Source organism: Eptatretus burgeri, chromosome 7 (assembly GCF_056783735.1).
Source record: "Eptatretus burgeri isolate ZD-2024b chromosome 7, Ebu_testis_v1, whole genome shotgun sequence".
Classification (NCBI taxonomy): Eukaryota; Metazoa; Chordata; class Myxini; order Myxiniformes; family Myxinidae; genus Eptatretus; species Eptatretus burgeri.
In genome coordinates, this window is record NC_140967.1 from 61459324 (window position 1) to 61481488 (window position 22165).

Below are 22165 nucleotides of genomic sequence, written 5' to 3' on the forward strand. Positions count from 1 at the left end.
ATTTGTAAAGGAGAGCAACAATTGAGAGAAAGAAAGGGGAAATGGCATGTATGAGATGTTTGTGTTAGGGGTTCGGGGTTAGGGGTGTCAAAAATTCCAATTCCCAACATAGGATATGTAAATGTGTCTAAACCCCACTTAATGTCCCTCAAGGCAGCTCCTAATCATTTGGTATGAGCTTTCACCTCACTGTCCACAACAGGGTGTGAACCTCGTGTGTGATGTCTCTCAAACAATGAATCTCGATCTTGGGCACACCACTGTTCATACAAAGGGAGCTGATAATCATGAAAGATGGAAAACAAGATTGAAGGAACAAGGCTGAACAACAATTTAAATGACAACAAAGTTTAATTTTCAAATTGAGTCACCATAATCAATGTGGCACTGCATTCATCAGATACATCCACAATTACATAATATAAGCGGCTGTTTTAAAAATAAGATATAAAGGATTTGTTCTTAAAAAATAAACAAAAAAAAAGAAACGCCTTTTTCAGGCCAGACACAGCATCATGTCAATTCCAAAACAAAGTCATTGCTGCTTGAAATGAAATGATTGGACAGCAAGTTGAGAGCGATCCCCACCTTCGGACGATCGGATGTCTTCTCATTTTTGGATTCAACGGGGCGATCGAATAATTCACTGATGTTTTTAATCGAGGAAGAAATCTACCTCCAGGGCTATATTGATCAGCCATGCAAGGAGAAAAAAATAACTACGTACAAGATCAAGGAGAACAATCTTCACACCACGAATGCCGCCATAAACATTTCACTGTGAAAGCTCGGCGAACAGACATGGAATAGGCAAGCCATGCACAAACTGCACACTTTACACCGATAACCGGTGACGTGCCAGTACGTACAAACGGAAACAAACCGAGCTCACCATAAAACTTTTAGGGAGCTGTGCAAAAGCAAAATCTAAATTTAAAAAAAAAGGAACTTCTGGGGTGCGTACTGATCACCATTTTCAGTTTAACCAGGCCACATCAGAAGAATTTGTCATCGATTCGAAAGTGTGGCTTCGTCACGTCGTCGGGGTTGAGGAACACAGAAATCGACTTCCCTGGGTTCTCAGTGACGAGCTGCTGCAGTTTGCGGGCAAGGTGGTGGTCTTGGCCGTGCTCGGAAAGTGCACCGTCTGACTGTGAGCACGGCAGGCCAGAAGGTGGACATGAACGTCCGTCACGGCGTATGGCACTGGCAGCCCGTGCGTGCTCTATGGCCGAGCACAGGTGCTCAGCAGGGTCCGCACGAGTACACGCGAGCTTGCGTGCCAGCAGCAGCGTGGTGTCATCCGGCAGATGCTCGAACATGTTGCACTGGGGAATGAAATAGTTGGGGCAGGTCTTGTTGAGGAGACAGTGAAGCATGTCATCCAACAGGCCGAGCAAGAATGCAGCTCTGTTCTCCTCTTGGGATAAATATGTTGGAGGAAGTCGGTCACAGGCCCAAAGCACAAGGGTACGCAAGTGGTACGGACCAACAGCTCGCGGCCTTGATAATAGTCGCACTACCAATGCCTTGCATGCCTGGAAGGCTTGTGCAAACGGTGGTGGAATGCACTTCTTCATCTGCACCTCACTTCGTGCAAATGAAAGCCGCCACTCGTTGTCTCGTCTGCCACCCGTCGAGCTCGCCGGCACCAAGTAGAAACCACCGATTACTTCCTCTTCTGTGATTTTCCCATCCCAAAAATGGTTTTCCATAAGCCAGGTCTGTGCTACAGCTGGCCATCCTGAGCACACCACACAAGCAAAAGATGTGTATCATTAATAATGGCACAAACTCTGTGATTCTTCAAGTGTTTCGACAAGCTCTGCGAGAGCACGGGTCCAGATGTCAACTGTCAGCATGAATGAAGGGTACCTCAAAAGTGCATCGCAAGAAGGGAGAAAGGGAGAAGTGGTGAGATTGGGAAATAAAAACATTAATCTCAGCAAAATAATTTTACTGATGCTAAATAATTTTCAAGTTTCCATAACAATGGGAAATGCCATACATTGCTATTCTATGTACATCAGACTGGAATTTACTCGTGGATTACAACTTCAACTACAATGGCACTCGGTAGATCCACCTGGCTGAACAGTTCATGTTTTGTATCCCAGATTTGGGATTTTGTATCTTGTACTCGATACCAATGCTGGGATCTGGATCCGGACTTGAACGAAAATCGAATCAGCCGGTTCATCACCTAACCAACTAATCCACCAAGATTCGTACGGATCTGTCCACAACTTTTTGAAATATCAGGCTATATATAGTTTTGGGCCCAATCTCAATGGTGAAGGATCACTTAAAAAAAAAATTTGTGTCGGGATTCGGATCTTCACCGAAATCTAATCAATTTGTTCTTTTCACGCACCCAATCTGTCCAACAAATTTTGTCTGAATCCGGCCACAACTTTTTGAGATATCCTGCTCACAGACAAACAGACAAAGGTGCAAAACATGAACTCTAATTACCTCTGTCGGAGGTAATTATAGTTCATCAGAACACCTTACCAGCTACTCCACGCAGTCGAGAGAAAAAGGACATGGGAAGGGTCTTTAAAACTCTAGCTTTGCGTTTCACGCCTGGGGAACGAGCAATATAGCAGGGTCCAAATCATGAGCCTTCAAACGTTGCGTTTGTGTTCTGCAATCATCGTCAGCATTCAAACGTTGTGGAGGGAAATGCTATACAACGGCTTTTAGAGGGACACTGGAGAGGAGCGGGTGCCTCAACCACAATGACACCGATATCCTCTCAATTGGACACAAATTCCTGTCTGAACATTGAGGGAAAGGAGAATTTATGAAACAGGAAGACGGTCAATGTCCTGGAAGGCAAAAATTATTCGTCTTTTTGTTAGAATAGTAATCAAATTATGGTTTGAGAGGAGAATAGCAAAATCATTTTGTAGTTGTCGTTGTTATTGCTATTGTTGTGAGGAAAGGAAGAGGAAACATGGATTCAAACAATGATCAAGCACAATAACATTGACAACTGGTAACCGAAACCAACAGGTCACGTGAGAAATGGGCGAAACAAAATAGGGTTCTTCCCGGAAGTATGAAAGTAAGGGCCAGGAATGCACTGTCCATTTCGTCATTCATTATTAATATCTTTCATGTTAATTCTTTTAATCATATACATGTCCTCATTCAGAAGTTTTTTTTTTTTTACTTCCATACACTTTATCAATGGCTGTGAACTAGTGTATCTTGAAAAATTCACAAGCGAAAAATGAATCGTCGCTGGCAGGGTTCGAACCCGCGAGGAGAAAGATCTCCATTGGATTTTAAGTCCAACGCCTTAACCACTCGGCCACAGCGACTCAAGTAATGACATGCGAGATAAGACTATATGTCATTACTGAGACACCGCCGATGCTTGCGTCACACGGAATTGCATTAAATTGACAAATAAAGAAAACAAATTATACACCGAGTCACAATCAAGAAAAATGCACAACAGTTACATCATCGATTATTATGTGAATTCTCCTTCCCTGCTGGAGTGCAGTTGTCAAACTAGGATTTGTGAGATGAACGTAACAGTATTTTACACAGTGTGGGGGGACGGGAGGAGGTGAGAGGCTTTAATAAACACCAGACTTCCTCCACATTGCTCTTAATTCTTGAACAAGAACATGTGACCCAAGGAACCAGGAAATGAGAAATTTGGGGGGAGGGATGGAGGGAGGAAGGTAGAGGGCCTTGGGAGCACCAGCCTTTCTTCCATAGCATGTTGGCAGAGCACAAGAATCATGCACTTTCATTATACAAGTACCAAACTTTACACATGCGTTAATTTACTGGATTTTGAGATGTAAAGCATAGCTTATGCACCACTCTTCACAGTGTCTTGAACTCGTCTAATCTGCTGCTCACACATGGCTGTGTAAAGCACCTCGACCAGATTAAGACAAGCATTTTTATATATTTTCTTTATTTAATGTTGTTTTGCATATTTTGTTATCGAGATTTGTGTCGGGGGTTGTGGGTTTTGTATTTATAAAGGTTGTCATGTTCATAACAGTTTCAGCGGGTATTTGTATTAGTTTATTGAAAGAAGTCGGGTGAGCCCTCGTGTTAAGCTGAGCATTTAAAGCATTTGGAGCCTTGGGAATATGGTGGTGAAAAAGGGTACAAACAGAGGGTGAAGGAGAAAGGAAGAGGAGTCCATAAAATGTGATAGATGCTTCACGTGGGCCACAGAAGGAATAGGAGAAGCAGAGGATACTCACTGTTGTAGGAAGTGTGAGGAAATATCCCACTTCAGGATAGTTATTACGAGGTTGAATGAATGGATAGGTAATTTGCAGCAAGTAGCAGAATGTGAAAATTTGAAGATAATAGTTGGTTACGGTAGTTCAGTGAGGTTGCCGATGATATTGGCAGTGGTGAGGGTGCAGCGAGTACAGGCAGTGCTGAGGGAGCACCAATAGATTGGTAGGAACGAGGTGTAGGAGACAGTTTTTGGAGGTGATGAGACTGTCTGATACTTCCTGCAGAATGAAGAATCAACATATTTAATAGCTCGTTCTGTGCAGTTTTGAAGGATCAGGAGTTAGAGACATTGAAAGAAAGGTAAATGACATTGTATCGGGTCAGGGTAGGAAGATGTTGGTTGTGGTACACCGAGGAGCAAATGATTTCGGCAACGTTTACTCAGAGGTCTTGAAAAATAGATACAGCATTGCAGAAGTGGCTGAAAGCAAAGGGTTATGAGCTAATGTTTTCTGGGATTCTCCCAAGATTACGAAATGATATAGAAATTATGAGCAGAGTGAAAGGTGTCAACCAATGGCCGGAGAATGGTGAAGGGAGGAAGGTTTTACATTTAAGAAGCAGTGGGAATCATTTTGGGGACAAAGGGAGTGTTTCAGGAATGATGGCCATATGTTAAATAGAAAGGGGCAGCAAGGTTTGCAGTGGGAATTGAGGAAGGAATTCAGGCTTTTTTAGGTCAGTGGAGGGTGGAGAAGGTATTAAGGAAGGAACTTATGATGACATTGTGATGAGTAAGGCCCGTCAGGAAAATATAATTTCAGGAAGGGAAAAGTTAAATATATTCTATACCAATACCAGAAGTTTAAATAACACTGAAAAACAAATTTCAAAAATTTTTTTTTACTGGAGATGTGTAAAGTGATTAAGACTAATTTGGGTACGCTGATTTCAAAAATCATAACAGTTTTGCTGTATCACGTCAGGATTTTCAGGAACAGAAATATTCCCATTGCCTAGAAGTCAGGATTTCAATGAAATTTACATATGTCTTTAACATGTCTATTTCGTACAATTGTTGTTAACTTGTGTTATATTTCTTTCTTTCAGATAAAGATGAGTAGGCGTTCCTGTACCAATCATCCTGACAACTTCTGTTATGTCTGTGGTCGGTATACCAAAAAAGATCAACAGCGAAGTATATCTACAGCAGTGAAAATGAAGGCCGCCTACTTTCACTACTTCGGGTGTAAGGTGGGGGACCAAGAACAGAGCTGGGCACCACACATCTGCTGCACAAGCTGTCACACAACCTTGACTCAGTGGTTGGTGGGCAAGCGCGCGAGAATGCCATTTGCGGTGCCCATGATATGGCGTGAGCCGCAGAATCATCATGATGATTGTTATTTCTGCTGCACAAGCATCGCCGGCTTCAACAAGAAGAATAAAGGTCACATCAAGTACGCTGACTGCGTCTCTGCTCGTAAACCTGTGCCTCATGATGACGAGAACCCCGTTCCAACACCTCCAGCTGATCAGAACATAGCTGTAAGCAGTGGTGAAGAGGATGGTGATGATGAACCTTTTGAACCCGACACTCAAGAATCACACCTTCTGAACCAGGGAGACTTAAATGATCTTGTAAGAGATCTCTCGCTGTCAAAAGGCGAAGGCAGAGCTGCTTGGATCAAGGCTGCAGCAGTGGAATCTACTTGAACCTAACACCAAGATATCCTTGTTCAGAGCACGTCACAGAGACATGGCTGAGTTCTTTGAGATGGAAGACACGATGGCATTCTGCAGTGACATCAACGGTCTGTTGAAAGAACTTGGGTGTGATCACGATCCTGCAGACTGGCGCCTCTTCATCGACTCGGGGAAGAACAGCTTGAAGGCTGTTTTGCTCCACAATGGCAACGAGAAACCATTAGTCCCACTGGCTCACGCGTTCGGCATGACAGAGACCTATGAGACTATGCGGCAGCTGCTTGATTCCATCAAGTACAATGACTTCAACTGGCACATCTGCAGAGACTTGAAAGTGGTGGCGCTGTTGTTAGGGCTGCAGTCAGGCTACACGAAATACATGTGCTTCCTTTGTCTCTGGGATAGCAGAGACGACAAGAATCACTGGACGAAGAAAGATTGGGAAGAGCGAAAGAGCATGTACCTGGTCGACACAACGTGAAGCATGTCGCCCTTGTCGACCCAGCCAAGGTTTTCCTTCCACCACTCCACATAAAGCTCGGCTTGATGAAAAGTTTTGTACGGGCAATGGATCTGAATGGGCGTGGGTTTTTATACCTCAAGGAAAAGTTTGGCAACACCTTGTGGGAGGCCAAGATCAAGGCTGGTGTCTTTGTTGGCCCGCATATCCGACAGATTATGAAGGGCCTAAACTTTTCCGACAACTCTAAACCCCAAAGAGCTGGCAGCGTGGAGGAGCTTCAAAGCTGTGACGGACAACTTCTTGGGGAACGAGCGCGCGGACAACTATGAAGAAATAGTGCAGCAGCTGCTGGAGTCCTTCAGGAAACTTGGCTCCAGGATGTCCCTGAAAATCCATTTCCTACACCAGCACCTGAACTTCTTCCCTGACAACTTGGGAGCAGTCTCGGACGAGCACGGCGAGCGATTCCACCAAGAGATTTCACTCATGGAGACGCGTTACCAAGGGCGGCACAACCCGAACATGATGGGCGATTTCTGCTGGTTCCTGCATCGTGAAACTGACACAGAGCAGCACAAACGCAAAGCCAAATGCTTAAAGCATTTTTAATTACATTCTAGTGGAGTTTTTCTGTAATTTCTATAATTTTGAAGCATTCATAATGAAATAAATGAATAAATGAATTTTTGTAAATTTCATTGAAATCCTGACTTCTAGGCAATGGGAATATTTCTGTTACTGAAAATCCTGACGTGATACAGCAAAACGGTTATGATTTTTGAAATCAGCGTACCCAAATTAGTCTAAATCACTTTACACATCTCCAGTAAAAAATTTTTGTTGTTCAGTGTAATAAGATGGAAGAGCTTGAAGCCAAAGTCGATAGCAATGAGGACAATATAGTTGCAGTGAATGAGCCATGGTTTAAGGAGAAGAGTAACTGGAGGACAGGATGAGAAGGCTACAAGGTGTACTGGTGTGATAGGAAGGAGAGAATAGGAGGAATATCAATCTGGGTAAAGGGCAGCATTGTATCAAGAGAAAGGGGTAACATTAAGGAAGGAATTAATTTTGAGGATTCTGTATGGGTAGAGATTAGAGATTGTAAAAACCGTAAGATACTGGTAATAATAATAATAATAATAATAATAATAATAATAACTAGAACTTCCACCTTATAACTGCTGGCAGTGATGACCGGGTACCCTGACGTCTGCCTTTGATACAACGTGAGACTTACTGCAGATGATAGTTGCAAAGTTTCGCTTCGATAGGATAAGTGGTTCCAGAGCAAACATTATTTAATATCGATACAAATGCAGCTTTGCTTCAAGACAGCGCGAAACAGACAAGTTACGAGCCGGGTAGCACAAAGTGTACAATGTAGTTATTACGTATGCAATTAGCCCTTTTTCCTGGGGATTTTGTTGAATCAATTGAATTGTTATTCCTGTACCCACAAATGCATTCAGGTGCAGCCAAGTGAGCCTTCTGGAAAAAAAACAAAAATGTATAAGTTCTCAGATTCAAATAATTAAATAATTCTGGCTGCCAAACCGTGTCGCTGATCGGGTTGAAATTATAAACCCACGTTTCACATGGCGGCTAAATTATAATTGTGAAATTTCGCATATATAGAAGCAGCGGTTCCAGGGTAAACATTCATTAATATTTATCTTTCAATCCAACATGGCTGCCAAACCATGTGATCTATGACGTCACAATTATCAATTGAGTATGCTATTTAAAAAATACATACTATGGTGAAAATTGTGTCAATCGGACTTACCGTTCCTGAGAAAATGATTTTTAAAGCGAAAGAACCCGCAAATTGCCGGTGGAAAAAGAATAAATAAGAAATAAGAAATAAGAAATAAACAGAAGAAAAACAATAGTTTACCCAGTCCATTTGACTGGGTACCCTAATAATTGGAACCATACTCTGTACAGAGAGTGTCGGTGCTGCCGAAGCAGTTTCCTGGGCTATTGGGCACAATCCTGGATGGGTCGCCACTCTGACGCAGGATACTCGAATGGCTCAATTATCCCAGCAAGCTGGTACTCAATTTGCCGACCCCGGAAGGATGACAGGCTGAGTCAATCCCCTGGTGTATTAATTCAGCGGCCAACGGGACTTGAACTCAGGACCCAAGGATCCCAAGCTCCAAATTAGAGCATCAAATTTGTTCTCATACGCACCATGGCGGGCCAAAATGAGCTGGAGCAGGTGGGTTGAGAGGTAGGTTTAGAGGAACCGATGGCCCAGGACGAAGCCCCCATGCAGGAAGACATATCTCAACAGCCAAACCCAGAAGGAGTATTGGGAGTGGCAGGGGTGGCGTATGGCACTCGCCCCTTCCATCAAATTCCCCCCCCCCCCCGATCCCTGCTGGTTCACACACCATCATGGCGGATCGGCTGCGCAGAGTCCACTTGACATGAGCCGGTTCCTGGAGGTGATGAGAGGCATGATGGACGAGAATGTGCAATGGATGCAGAACGAAATAAAAGCGAGCGCACAAAACATGGAAAAGGCACTGAGGGGTGATATGCAAACACTGAGGGAGGATCTGCATGGCAAGATGGATACGAGCTTGCAAAACTTGAAGGAAGAAATGAAAGGGGAAATGCAAAATATGGGGTTGAACCTCCAGGCAGGTCAGGAGGCAATGAGGGCGAGTATGAAGGAGGTGAAAGGCAAAATGGCGGATGAGATCGGCACTGTACGTGGCGGAATGACTGAACCGAGGAGTGTGGAATGTGTTCGGTCCGCAATGGAGACGGGTGAGGTCAGGACGAGGAGCGACGCTACCATAATTAAGGGAGAAATAATAAAAGGGATGACGGAAAAATTAATAAGAGACACGAGAAGAGTCAGAAATAATAAAAGACGCACAAAATAGAACAGATAGAGGTGAACGAAATACAGGAACTTAACGAGCACACAGAGGTAGAGATAGTGAGGGACAATGGGGTTGAGCTGGTGGAATGTATCGGGACTGGGTGCGAGCATCAGGATAGCCTCCCTCAGGAACAGAGGGAGACGGTATGCTCCCTCGAAGTGGACTGTGACCAGGTGAGTCCGGTCGGGCCGCACGAGGTCAAGCGGGTTTCTGATGTGAATGGGTACACGCGGAGCTTGGGGGTATGGAAACCCCGGGATTTCCTGTCGTAACACGAATCCCCGATGTGATTGTCCCAGAGTGTGTATCAAGGTGTGTGAATGGTGTGAGTGTCAAAGCGTGCGTGAGTGCATGCGAGGAAATGGACGACGGACCGATCCAGACGGGAGACGGGTGTGGCGAGCCTTCTGCGCTGTATGAAGTTATTTTGGCAACCGCGTCGGCTTCGCAGGACGTAGCGTGCGAGGCCCGTTCGGCATTTTGCGAACGGCCCTCGCGCGCGCATCTGCGTGGAGGGAATCCGGTGCGGAAACGCTCCGTGTTTGGGACAAGAAGACCTCACGGACGGTTGAAATGTAGATGGCAAGTGTTGTGTGAATTTGGAACGGATGGGTCTGCATGCGGGCGCGTGTGTGAAGCTCCACGTGCTGCGTGTCACGTGTTCTGTTCACGGAACACGCGGACCGGGTCCAAGGGACGACACGCTCGGGCTGGCCTGCGTGGCTCGCCGCGCAGGTTCGGTGTGCGAGTGATGTCACTGGGGACAGTTATGGGCGAGCGGCGTGCATTGGCTCGCATGGCGGACCCCTCAAAGGCGAGCGCTTGTTGCGATGTGCAGGGCGACGACAAGGCCCCAGGTATCGTCCGACGGAAGGGACGAATGGGTGTTCCGTAGACCACCGCCCTGACGGTGCAAGAAAAAAAAAGCCTCGCTCCAAGTACACGGCCCCGGCCAGGATGTGGTAAACATCCTGCCCGGGCAAAGGAGCACTAGTTAGTGGGAAGGGTTTAGTGTTAGATAGACCAGCCTCATGGGGCATGAACACTTCCTCATGGGGCCCGTGGAATGAGTTAGAGGAAATGTTAGGTTAGATTAGAAATGGATTTGGAGACATGGACGGACATGGAATGTCTAGTGGGGATGCAGATTAGCTACGTAGAGTTAAATGGAATGTGCATTAGGATAAGGGATGACGAGGGGCACGAGCTAGTTAGTGGGGACGTAGCTTAAGGACGTAGCAATGTGAGTGAATTGGAAGTGAAAAATGTACAATGAGTAAATGTGAGACAGCGGGCCTGAGTGTGTGAATGGAGTGAATGTGGAATGCATGGTGCGAATGAATGATTGGGGGGGGAGGAGTGAATCCCACCTAATGGAACCCAGGATCAGTGCAAGGTTAGTTAGTGGGTTAGTTAAATTTACCAAAACGAGGTCGTTTTGTTGTTGGTGTGGGAAGACGACTCGAAATCTTTTTGAAGGGTGCAGGAGTCAATTGACCGGCAGGGAGCGTGGCTGTTGAAAGGTGAGTATTGAGTTGAGGGCACGAGACTAGTCGGCCAGAGTAGGCCATGGGTCGAAGGGACCGGGATAGTGTACTGGGCACGGGTGGCCCGTCGGAAACGGGACCCGTAGCACCGAGATGCCACGTGGGCATATACGGGGGAGTAGCCGGGAAGAGCACTCTCCGCGTTCATAGGGAGCAGGTAGGCTCGGAGACAGCCTCAGGGCCCGGGGGTGCCGTAGTTTGAGTTCGGCAGACGGAAGTCCCTGCCAGTTGAGCCACGCTGCCCAGCCACGAAATTGTGCAAGGGCACGAGAGAAAATTTGCGAGCAGGGCCCAAATTGATAATGGACACCAACACAGGCGACGGGAATCGTGGTTGTTAGAACCGATAGTTTAAAGTGACAGGCGTTTTGAAAAGTTTAAAAAATGCTAGGGTAGAGAGGGAAATGTGTACCCCTTTGCACCATCCATCCCTTCGCTCTCTGTAGGCCGCTGGACTCACTGTGGGAAGATTGCTGAACTCTGTGGAGGCTATTCTGAGGCTTTGTTGGGCCTCGAGGCAGGACACTAGTCTCTTCCTTAGTCCCCTCAGAAAGGATTTTAGGGGTTGGGAGTAGGCTAGGTTGACAGGATAGGTTAGCCAGACAAAGACAATATAGTGGGGCAACTTAGCTAAATATAGCATAACAATTGTGCATTTTGTGAGGAAAGCACCAAATTTGGCACACTTGTAGCCTATCATATTATGAACAGATTTCGATATTGGGCCATCTCAAAATTTTTGATGGCAGTGGAAAATGGCTGCCACAGTCATCAACGACTGAATTTGAGATGGCCCAATATCCAAATCTGTTCATAATATGTTAGGCTACCAGTGTGCCAAATTTGGTGCTTTCCTTACAAAATGCACAATTGTTATGCTAAGTTGCCCCACTAATAGGAGGGTTAGGGACACTTAGAATTATAAAAAAAATAAAAACAATAAAAAATAAAAAGGGGTCTAAATTTTGTTTTCTTGTTACAAACTAAGGGAGTGGGTATGGACAAAGACAGGCAAAGGCGATATGTTTGGGGGTGGGGAAACAGTAGGGTAGGTCCGAGCCTGTTTCTGGACCGGCCGGCACCACCACACTCCCTCCACAGAACCTCACGGACCAGACCAGAGGCCGGCCAGCTTCATATGCTGGCCTGTTGTGCTGCATTTGCTGGTCCGCATTTGCCTTGCCTTCATTTGCCTGCCTTTGCCTTGACCCAATGCCTGCTCGCCCTTGTTTGCATTGCCCTGTGTAACCATCTCCACCATGTGCGCCCAGGACCATCCAACTCCAGTGTTTTGCAAGGACTGCCCTGTAGGCAGCCACACAACGGGGACTGTGTTTGCACAGCCCATGCATCCATTTTTTGTGTTCATTCCTGCACCAATGACTTTTTCTTCCTTTCACAGATGGTTGGTGTAAATAGTAGTTAAAAATGAAAAGTTTTGCAACCCACCTATTGTTTGTCTTGGCGCCGGCAATTTAGTTAAGTTGTCCGTGTGAGTCTGATAGTTAGTTACGCAGCGCACAAGGTTATTTATTTTTGGGACACGTATAAAAATGTCGCACTCAGGGATCCGTAGGTAAATCGTACTCGGGAAAAACTTACACATGCATGCCACACGAAAATTTGACGACTCGGGACGAGTCTGTAAAAAGGGGAGGGGGTAGTGTTACAGATTTGGAAACCTTGTGCACACAAACAGCCAGAGTCCCCGTAGTTCAGTTATTTCGATAAGTATGTGTTTATAGTTAGAATCCATCCCCTTCTGTCTAATGGGAATTTTGTGTGTGCGCTGCGAGTTATTTTTTAGTTAGGTTTTTACAACAACTACAACAACAACACCACCATCCCTCACTCGACCCAGTCGCCATTGCCCATGTGTTTTTGGCTGAGGGCGTGGGCGGAGCCTCCGTCACTTCGGATCGAGGCTCCACCCCAAGGAAGGGCATGGACCGTTTCCTCCAGCCAATGAGCGGAGGGAGAGCACCACACGCGCACCCCAGCCAATCGGGAGGCTGACCACGAGTCATCCGACAACCCCTCGTCCAATCAAGAGGCGAGGGGCGAGAAAAGAAACCCCTCCCACCTGAAGAGAGCAAAAGGGGACGAGAGGACGACAGACAGAAGTGTTTGTGGCGATTGCGGCGCGGTCTGTGGTCGTTGTTGAGCGGTCTGCAGTGATTGTGGCGATTGGCTTGGTCTGTGGTCGTGGTTCGAGCGGTCTGCAGTCCTTTGCGGTGGATTCTCGTGGTGGTGGCAGCCGAGCTGCCGGGGACGTGAGCAGTGGACCTCGGGTCGTGGGTTCGAGTCCCACCGTGGTGGTTCGGAGTCGGTGTGACCGCACGAGGCGAGAAGGTACCCCGGCCCGGCTCTACCGAATAAAGACCAACGGGGTCCAGTTTCTTTGGGTATGTGTGTGTGTGTGTGTCCGTGGGCCCTGTCTGTAAGTAGAATCGTTAAGTGCCTTGTTAAATGTACATTACATTTCTTCATATTCGGATAACTGCTCTTTTTGTGCTCCCCTCCCCGATTATTGTTATAAATAAATCCTTGTTAAATGTTCCAGTTCGTTATTCGTGTTTTCTTTCATTGGCCTAGCAAGGTGCGGATTGAGAAATAGTAAAGCTGTTCGTTCTGCAAATTGTTCATTTGGTCCGGCGCAGCTTTGGTAACTACCGCTCGGTTACGCCGGATCCGAGTCAGTGATAACGACTTGATTCGGACAAAGTCGGCCGAGGGTGTGGTTTCCCCAGTAGTTGGACGGCGTGAGTACTTAGGTAAATTGGAATTAGACAAGTGGACCCTACCTCACGCTGTCAAAATATTGGTGACCACGGTCCTCTAAGTGACCCGTGACCTTTCGAAGTTGTCTGAGAGTCACGACCTAAATTCCGGGTGTTCGGTGAGAGACGACGACTCTGCTCCACCACGTGGTAGTTTATCGCCACCGAACCCCGGCCCACAAAAATATTACAGGTTTTCAATGAAATGTAATGTTAGTTTTGAGAACACAGTCCACCACAGTGGCAAAGGGGAGTGCACTGAAGTGCTGCCTTGACACATTTGCACTGTCTTCTGCACCCATTTTGTATCCACAGCGTACGAGTTCTCGACAGGCCTGGGTCGCTTCTGGCAGTGTGGTCCAGTGAACTTCCCATCCACCTGTGTCCTTCTTCCACCCCCAGTCACCTGGGGATGGGAATTCCGGAACTGCAACCATCATCTGTCCCCAGCAGTGACCAGCTTGGTAGGCAGCCCTCTGTGTGCTGAATCAGTGCTGCTTGTGTTGGAGGGAGTCCTTCAATGTTTCTACCTTTCTGGGTGAACAGCTGATTGCCTGTAGTTTGAGGGCACACTGCCTCACACGAATGTCAAGTTTGAATGTTGATGCATTACGCAAAGCATCTCTTGGTGCAGATTTGCCACAGAGGAAGCATGTCTCTGTTGAACGAGTTTCACGTTCAATGCTTTGACGGGTGAACTTGTGGGCTTCTGGGTCATCATCGTGGTGTGTTCTCCTCTTTTCAGCCCTCTGAAGTTTTGTTTTTTTATCCTGCAGACTGCAGGAGTCATGCCATTTGGTTTTGTGAACCTGGAATGCTGCCTCGATGCCCTGACCCCATCCAGTTGTGACAGTTTTAGTGTTCTTGGCAGGCAACTGATCTTGGCTAACGCTACAAGATGCTCAGCTATGGTCCTGTATCCTGCCACATCTGTGCCATGTGCAGAATTATATGGACATGTCAGCATCTCATCTGTCTTCCTGACACAGAACACATTTGTTCCAGTCTGTAGTCGGGCACTGTTTACCTGATGAGCTGGGCTCATCAGGGTCCACCACCTTGTATAGTTTGGCCATTGTCCCTATGCACTATGCTACTTTAGAACAGTAACTACTAGTTATAATATGAGAACAGTATGTACTAGTTATAGCACCACCACTCTACCATAAGCTGAAATCGCCAAGAAAATATGTTGGCTGCCACCACAATCACAGTCCAGGTCAAATGAAAGCATATAGATATACATGCAGATTAGGCGTTGTTACTAGGCGTACACAAGTACACAAAAGCTGTACTAACAACGTAGATTATCATTGTGACATTATTATGATGTTCTGTGTGAATATGCAGCAAAATATATGAATACACATAAACATAATTATGAGATCAGCACACAACTCATGGGCTGATTCTGAAGTTCCTGAAAATGTGCATAACTCTGCTAATATTTGATGGTTTTACTATTATTTAATTCCCTGAATGCTAGATATGTGGTTTGGTAGTTGCTAGTATGTTATAAATAGTACCACTGCATTCCTCATCCTTAAAAATTTACGATTAGCCACCAGAATCAATATCCTAGCTGGTCAAGAACCTGAGCTACTGGTAAAATAACAACCGGTGGTGGCCATTTTGGAAAATGGCCACCATTTTGGCCACAGGACAATTCTGCGATGGCCCTATAGCTAAATATCTTCCTTAGGGCATAATCCAACAGTGTGCCAAAGTTCATGCTTCTATCATCAAAGGCACAATTCCCTAAATATTTCACTTAGCTGCCGGACTATATAGTTCACATTTAGTTTTAATAATCAGGTAAGGAGGGGGAGAGAAACATGTAGACATACATAAATAAATAAAAAATAAAGGGGTTCAAACACCAGTCGCAAGGCCCCTGTTCAAGTGCTCTAGGTTTGAGTCAATCAATACCACACCATGTGGATTTCTTGGCAGTTTTCCAACACCTTGTGTTAAAGGATGAAAGCACAGCTTTGCATCAATGTTCAGCCAGATTCAAACAACAAAAATTGCACGCAGCAGAACTGAAATAAGTATACAAACTTTAATCAAGAACATATCAATTGGAACCATCTGAAGATGGTCAGGACCAGAGGTGGAGGTCGAGGAAGAGGAAGGGTGGGGTCGGGGCCAGAGCGAGGGGAAGAGGGCCGGGGCCGGAGCGAGGGGAAGAGGGCCGGGGCCGGAGCGAGGGGAAGAGGGCCGGGGCCGGAGCGAGGGGGAGAGGGCCGGGGCCGGAGCGAGGGGGAGAGGGCCGGGGCCGGAGCGAGGGGGAGAGGGCCCGGGCCGGAGCGAGGGGGAGAGGGCCCGGGCCGGAGCGAGGGGAGAGGGCCCGGGCCGGAGCGAGGGGGAGAGGGGCGGGGCCGGGGCGGGGGGCAGAGGGCGGGGGCCGGAGCGAGGGGGAGAGGGCCGGGGCCGGAGCGAGGGGGAGAGGGCCGGGGCCGGAGCGAGGGGGAGAGGGCCGGGGCGGGAGGGAGGGGGAGAGGGCCGGGGCCGGAGCGAGGGGGAGAGGGCCGGGGCCGGAGCGAGGGGGAGAGGGCCCGGGCCGGAGCGAGCGAGGGAAGAGGGCCGGGGCCGGAGCGAGGGAAGAGGGCCGGGGCCGGAGCGAGGGGAAGAGGGCCGGGGCCGGAGCGAGGGGAAGAGGGCCGGGGCCGGAGCGAGGGGAAGAGGGCCGGGGCCGGAGCGAGGGGAAGAGGGCCGGGGCCGGAGCGAGGGGAAGAGGGCCGGGGCCGGAGCGAGGGGAAGAGGGCCGGGGCCGGAGCGAGGGGAAGAGGGCCGGGGCCGGAGCGAGGGGAAGAGGGCCGGGGCCGGAGCGAGGGGAAGAGGGCCGGGGCCGGAGCGAGGGGAAGAGGGCCGGGGCCGGAGCGAGGGGAAGAGGGCCGGGGCCAGAGCGAGGGGAAGAGGGCCGGGGCCAGAGCGAGGGGAAGGGGGCCGGGGCCAGAGCGAGGGGAAGAGGGCCGGGGCCAGAGCGAGGGAAGAGGGCCGGGGCCAGAGCGAGGGGAAGAGGGCCGGGGCCAGAGCGAGGGGAAGAGGGCCGGGGCCAGAGCGCCGGCAAGCGGGCCGGGGCCAGAGCGAGGGGAAGAGGGCCGGGGCCAGAGCGAGGGGAAGAGGGCCGGGGCCAGAGCGAGGGGAAGAGGGCCGGGGCCAGAGCGAGGGGAAGAGGGCCGGGGCCAGAGCGAGGGGAAGAGGGCCGGGGCCAGAGCGAGGGAAGAGGGCCGGGGCCAGAGCGAGGGGAAGAGGGCCGGGGCCAGAGCGAGGGAAGAGGGCCGGGGCCGGAGCGAGGGAAGAGGGCCGGGGCCGGAGCGAGGGGAAGTGGCCCGGGGCCGGAGCGAGGGGAAGCGGGCCGGGGCCGGAGCGAGGGGAAGAGGGCCGGGGCCGGAGCGAGGGGAAGGGGGCCGGGGCCGGAGCGAGGGGAAGGGGGCCGGGGCCAGAGCGAGGGGAAGAGGGCCGGGGCCAGAGCGAGGGGAAGAGGGCCGGGGCCAGAGCGAGGGGAAGAGGGCCGGGGCCAGAGCGAGGGGAAGAGGGCCGGGGCCAGAGCGAGGGGAAGAGGGCCGGGGCCAGAGCGAGGGGAAGAGGGCCGGGGCCAGAGCGAGGGGAAGAGGGCCGGGGCCAGAGCGAGGGGAAGAGGGCCGGGGCCAGAGCGAGGGGAAGAGGGCCGGGGCCAGAGCGAGGGGAAGAGGGCCGGGGCCAGAGCGAGGGGAAGAGGGCCGGGGCCAGAGCGAGGGGAAGAGGGCCGGGGCCAGAGCGAGGGGAAGAGGGCCGGGGCCAGAGCGAGGGGAAGAGGGCCGGGGCCAGAGCGAGGGGAAGAGGGCCGGGGCCAGAGCGAGGGGAAGAGGGCCGGGGCCAGAGCGAGGGGAAGAGGGCCGGGGCCAGAGCGAGGGGAAGAGGGCCGGGGCCAGAGCGAGGGGAAGAGGGCCGGGGCCAGAGCGAGGGGAAGAGGGCCGGGGCCAGAGCGAGGGGAAGAGGGCCGGGGCCAGAGCGAGGGGAAGAGGGCCGGGGCCAGAGCGAGGGGAAGAGGGCCGGGGCCAGAGCGAGGGGAAGAGGGCCGGGGCCAGAGCGAGGGAAGAGGGCCGGGGCCAGAGCGAGGGGAAGAGGGCCGGGGCCAGAGCGAGGAAGAGGGCCGGGGCCAGAGCGAGGGGAAGAGGGCCGGGGCCAGAGCGAGGGGAAGAGGGCCGGGGCCAGAGCGAGGGAAGAGGGCCGGGGCCAGAGCGAGGGGAAGAGGGCCGGGGCCAGAGCGAGGGAAGAGGGCCGGGGCCAGAGCGAGGGGAAGAGGGCCGGGGCCAGAGCGAGGGGAAGAGGGCCGGGGCCAGAGCGAGGGGAAGAGGGCCGGGGCCAGAGCGAGGGGAAGAGGGCCGGGGCCAGAGCGAGGGAAGAGGGCCGGGGCCAGAGCGAGGGAAGAGGGCCGGGGCCAGAGCGAGGGGAAGAGGGCCGGGGCCAGAGCGAGGGGAAGAGGGCCGGGGCCAGAGCGAGGGGAAGAGGGCCGGGGCCAGAGCGAGGGGAAGAGGGCCGGGGCCAGAGCGAGGGGAAGAGGGCCGGGGCCAGAGCGAGGGGAAGAGGGCCGGGGCCAGAGCGAGGGGAAGAGGGCCGGGGCCAGAGCGAGGGGAAGAGGGCCGGGGCCAGAGCGAGGGGAAGAGGGCCGGGGCCAGAGCGAGGGGAAGAGGGCCGGGGCCAGAGCGAGGGGAAGAGGGCCGGGGCCAGAGCGAGGGGAAGAGGGCCGGGGCCAGAGCGAGGGGAAGAGGGCCGGGGCCAGAGCGAGGGGAAGAGGGCCGGGGCCGGAGCGAGGGGAAGAGGGCCGGGGCCGGAGCGAGGGGAAGAGGGCCGGGGCCGGAGCGAGAGGAAGAGGGCCGGGGCCAGAGGGAGAGAAAGAGGGCCGGGAGCAGAGGGAGAGGAAGAGGGTAACGGGGTGAGAGATGGACAGGGGGAGGGGCACTTGGACAGAGGGGAAATTCAAGTGCTCTCTGTTCTGGTCAATCAAGTGCCCCAGGTTCTAATCAAATCTACTCACCCCGACCCCATATCACCCAATTTATTCTCACCCACAAACTGTTCATGGTTTCTCAGTCACACATAAACAGAATCTTCCATCATCTTTTCTTACCCCCACCCCCCTAGAATAGTTTTCTCATTGCTCAGCTGCACTTGCAGAAGGTACAAGAACAAACAAAAGATGAACTTGCCACAAAATTGCAAATTTGATGAAAGAAGCAGGAGAAAAAAGTTGTTTTCTTTTTACACAAAAAAGTTTTATTGAGAAATTGAAGAAACTACATGATTGATTGGAGGTAAAAATAATCAAAATGTCAAAGAAAATCTTTTCAAAGCACAAATAGATTTGGGAAAGATATTGGCAAAGCAAGGAAGGGAAGAATCATCTTTGCACTGTGAATTTATGCAAAGAAAAGAATGAGTCAGTGTCCATTCCACTTTCTCCTCTGGGCTTCCTTTTTCACATCCTTGGTGCAGATAAAAGAACCCGATTTCATGATCTGACACAGGCAAAGCTGTCTCTCAGCATCCAATCCAGGAGATGTGGCATCATCTGAAGCAAAACTCACCACAAGCAATAACTATCGACATCTTCATCAGGAATGCTTGCATCCATTTCGTGTTCCACCCCATTTCTTATGACTGAGAGTCCATCAAAACTTTTGGCTGAAAAAAAAAAATTGCTGAGAGGCAACGTACTTGCTTTCGAGTCTTGTCTGGGTTTGACGCCTGGCACAACTACAGAGCCATCCTGGTGCTTCACTTGCAAGGTGTTGCATTGACGAGTACAACACCATTTTGGAGGGGATGTGAAGCCAGCTGTTACATCTGCTCACATTCACTTGTCGATATGAAAGACGATGTCATTGCCAGTGTGCCGGTAATGTTGTCAAATTACAAATTTCCGACCATCTATGGGGTACATTGCATGTATCAGCATATCAATGTCTCCATGTTAAAAAGATGTGGCCAGCAGCGTCGTGCCAGATTACAGCGAATCAATGTAAACTCCTTGCAGCAATTTAGTGTCATGGTAAATTAATCCAAAATTCATTCATTGAATACGCTCCCACGTCCCCTCCGTGGATCCTTCATCTCAAAAGCTTCCGATCCTGAGCCTCCATTCGCTGGGTGTTGGATTCTTTGATCCCATCTTCTCTTCGGCCTTCCTCTTGGTCTCCATCTCTCCACCTTTCTGGCTATCCGATCTCCCCCCCTCCCAAATCCTCCACACAATGCCCAGCTTACGTCATACACTGCTCTTCAGCCAACTCACAACTTCCTCTGTCCAGGTTTTTTCTTCACTTTGTTGGTTACTCTCTAAACCAGTGAATCCTTCGTATTCTTCTCAAGCATCTAGTATCAAAACCAGTCTTTTTTATTTTTATTTTTCCTCCTCCATCCAAGCCTCCCTTCCTGACCCACATTGCACCCCAGAGATGACTACGTTATTTTACATCATCTTGGATTGCAGGTTTAAATCCCTTCACCTTGAGAGACCTCTGCACAGACTATTGAACATTGCTCACACCAACGCCAGCCTTCTATTCACGTCTTCAGCTGTTATCTTGCTTCCCAAATAAACAAACAAGTCCACTTTCTCAATCACTTCATCCCTCATCTTCAATTCTTCACATCCCCTTTGATTCTGGCTCATCACCATCATGTACTTTGGCTTAGGAATACTAACCTTTAAACCAAATTTCTCACTTTCATCACTGATTTTTCTTGAGTAGTGTTGCAAGTCCTATAACCAACCATTGCAGCAAGCAAAACCACATCATCTGCATACTCCATCTCGACTCCTTCCCCTACTTGACTTTCTCGATATGCGAAATGAAACACGTAGTCTAATATGACGTTGAACAAGCTGGGAGACATGATGCATTCCCACCTCACTCCAGTCTTCACCAGAAACCATTCTGAACTTTCTTCCCCCATTCTCACATGAGCCTCTATACCCTCAAAGTTCTGATGAGCTTGATCACCTTATGTGGAATGCCACATTTCTCCAGCAACTTCCAAAGTCTTCCCCCCCAAACAAAGTGAGAGGTGGTGTACAAAGCTCTTCTCACCATCTGCCTGTTTTAAGTATACAAAGCACATATCGAGATTCTTCGCCGCCTTCTTGCTCAACTGTCGGGCTGTGAAAATCTGATCATTGCATCCTCATCCCACTCTAAATCCGTAATGGTTATCACGCAGTGCCACCATCATGGCTTCAGCGATTCTGTTCAGCAACACCCTCGTAAAAATCTTCCCTGGCACAATGAGTAGACCGATCCCTCATGTATTACTACAACAGTCCTGCAGACTTCCCTTCTTGAGGAATGGGAAGGTCATAATCCTCTTCCAATCCTTCAGAGTCTTTTTCCCATCCTCCAGACCACTCTTGTCAGCCACAACATTGCTTCCACTCCTCAAAACTTGAACACAACCTCTACAGAGAGGTTGTCATCACCTGGGGCCTTCTCATTCTTTATCTGTTCACAGCTCTTCTCAACATTTTCTGTAATTTTTCAACCCATTTCCTCATCCACAAGCATAGTGTTCTTCATATTCTCCATCTCTACCAGAGTTTGAGGTATATTATCTGGGTCTTGTGTGTAAAGTAATGTATCAAAAATGTTCCCTCCAGAGTTTGTGCGGCTTCGTCCATTTCTGAAGCATCTCCATTTCTTCTCCCGGTCTTCCTTCAACTCCCCTCTCAAACTTTTCTTGCCATTCAGTCGCTTGTTTTCTTCCTACATCTCATCTCCACTTCAAACAATCTTTAACTCTGTAACTTCCTCTGCAAGTCTTCTGCTTTCTTTGAATACTTCTGTTGCTCCAAAACTCCTAGCCTGACACACTAAAGACATCGGCTTCTCTCGTATAACAGTCGATCGGAGACTCAGTAAAACCATCCAGAGAGCTCCATGTGATCTTCCACAGGAACCGGGTATTAATGACAAAGACACACACCATTGTCCTTACAAAAATACAACAGCCTAGCCATTTCTGTCCTCTTTGCCAATGGCATACTTCTCAAGGGGTTTTCCCAAATATTTACATGTTCTGCAGTCTATAGATTAAAGTTGCCGAAAAGGAAAAGAAATGTTCATTTGTGGTACCCTGTCTACCATTTCCTATGAATAATCATAAAAAGTCCTTAATCTCTGGTTAGTGTCATGTCACGTTGAACGTCACTCAATCAGTCACGTTACTATTCTTCAGTTGAAACCTCAATTGGATAACCCTGTCACTATCTCATAGCTACCTACAGCTCCTAATAAACCATTCAAATAAATAAACCAACTCCATGGACCTCATACCTATAGTTTCCAATATACCATACACTATATCAATCAACCTCCTTCGTTCCTTGCAAGGACCTGCCTTGTTTAACTTTTCATTTTTACCTCTGCCACCTAAGGTGGATAGAGGTTACGTTTTTTCCGGATCTGGATCTGAGAATCATTAATTATTTTAGTGATACTTCACCATTGAAAGATGGGGCCAAAAACAATATATGGCATGTTATTTCAAAAAGTTGGA

The 22165-nt window shown here is 49.4% G+C and overlaps 1 protein-coding gene and 1 non-coding gene across 3 annotated transcripts in view; both read right to left on the reverse strand.

Annotated features, from left to right (window-relative positions):
• Window positions 1-332: 332 nt before the first annotated feature.
• MB21D2 (Mab-21 domain containing 2) overlaps window positions 333-22165 on the reverse strand; it is a 51155-nt gene continuing 29322 nt past the window's right edge. For both annotated transcript variants that reach the window (XM_085888741.1, XM_085888740.1), the window contains one exon: window positions 333-1744. In XM_085888741.1, coding sequence (XP_085744867.1) covers window positions 996-1744 — 749 coding nt within the window. In that variant the 3' untranslated portion in view covers window positions 333-995. The remainder of the gene's footprint in view (window positions 1745-22165) is intronic.
• Window positions 3245-3329, reverse strand: TRNAL-UAA (transfer RNA leucine (anticodon UAA)). Its single transcript has one exon. It is a non-coding gene; the product is annotated as a tRNA-Leu (tRNA).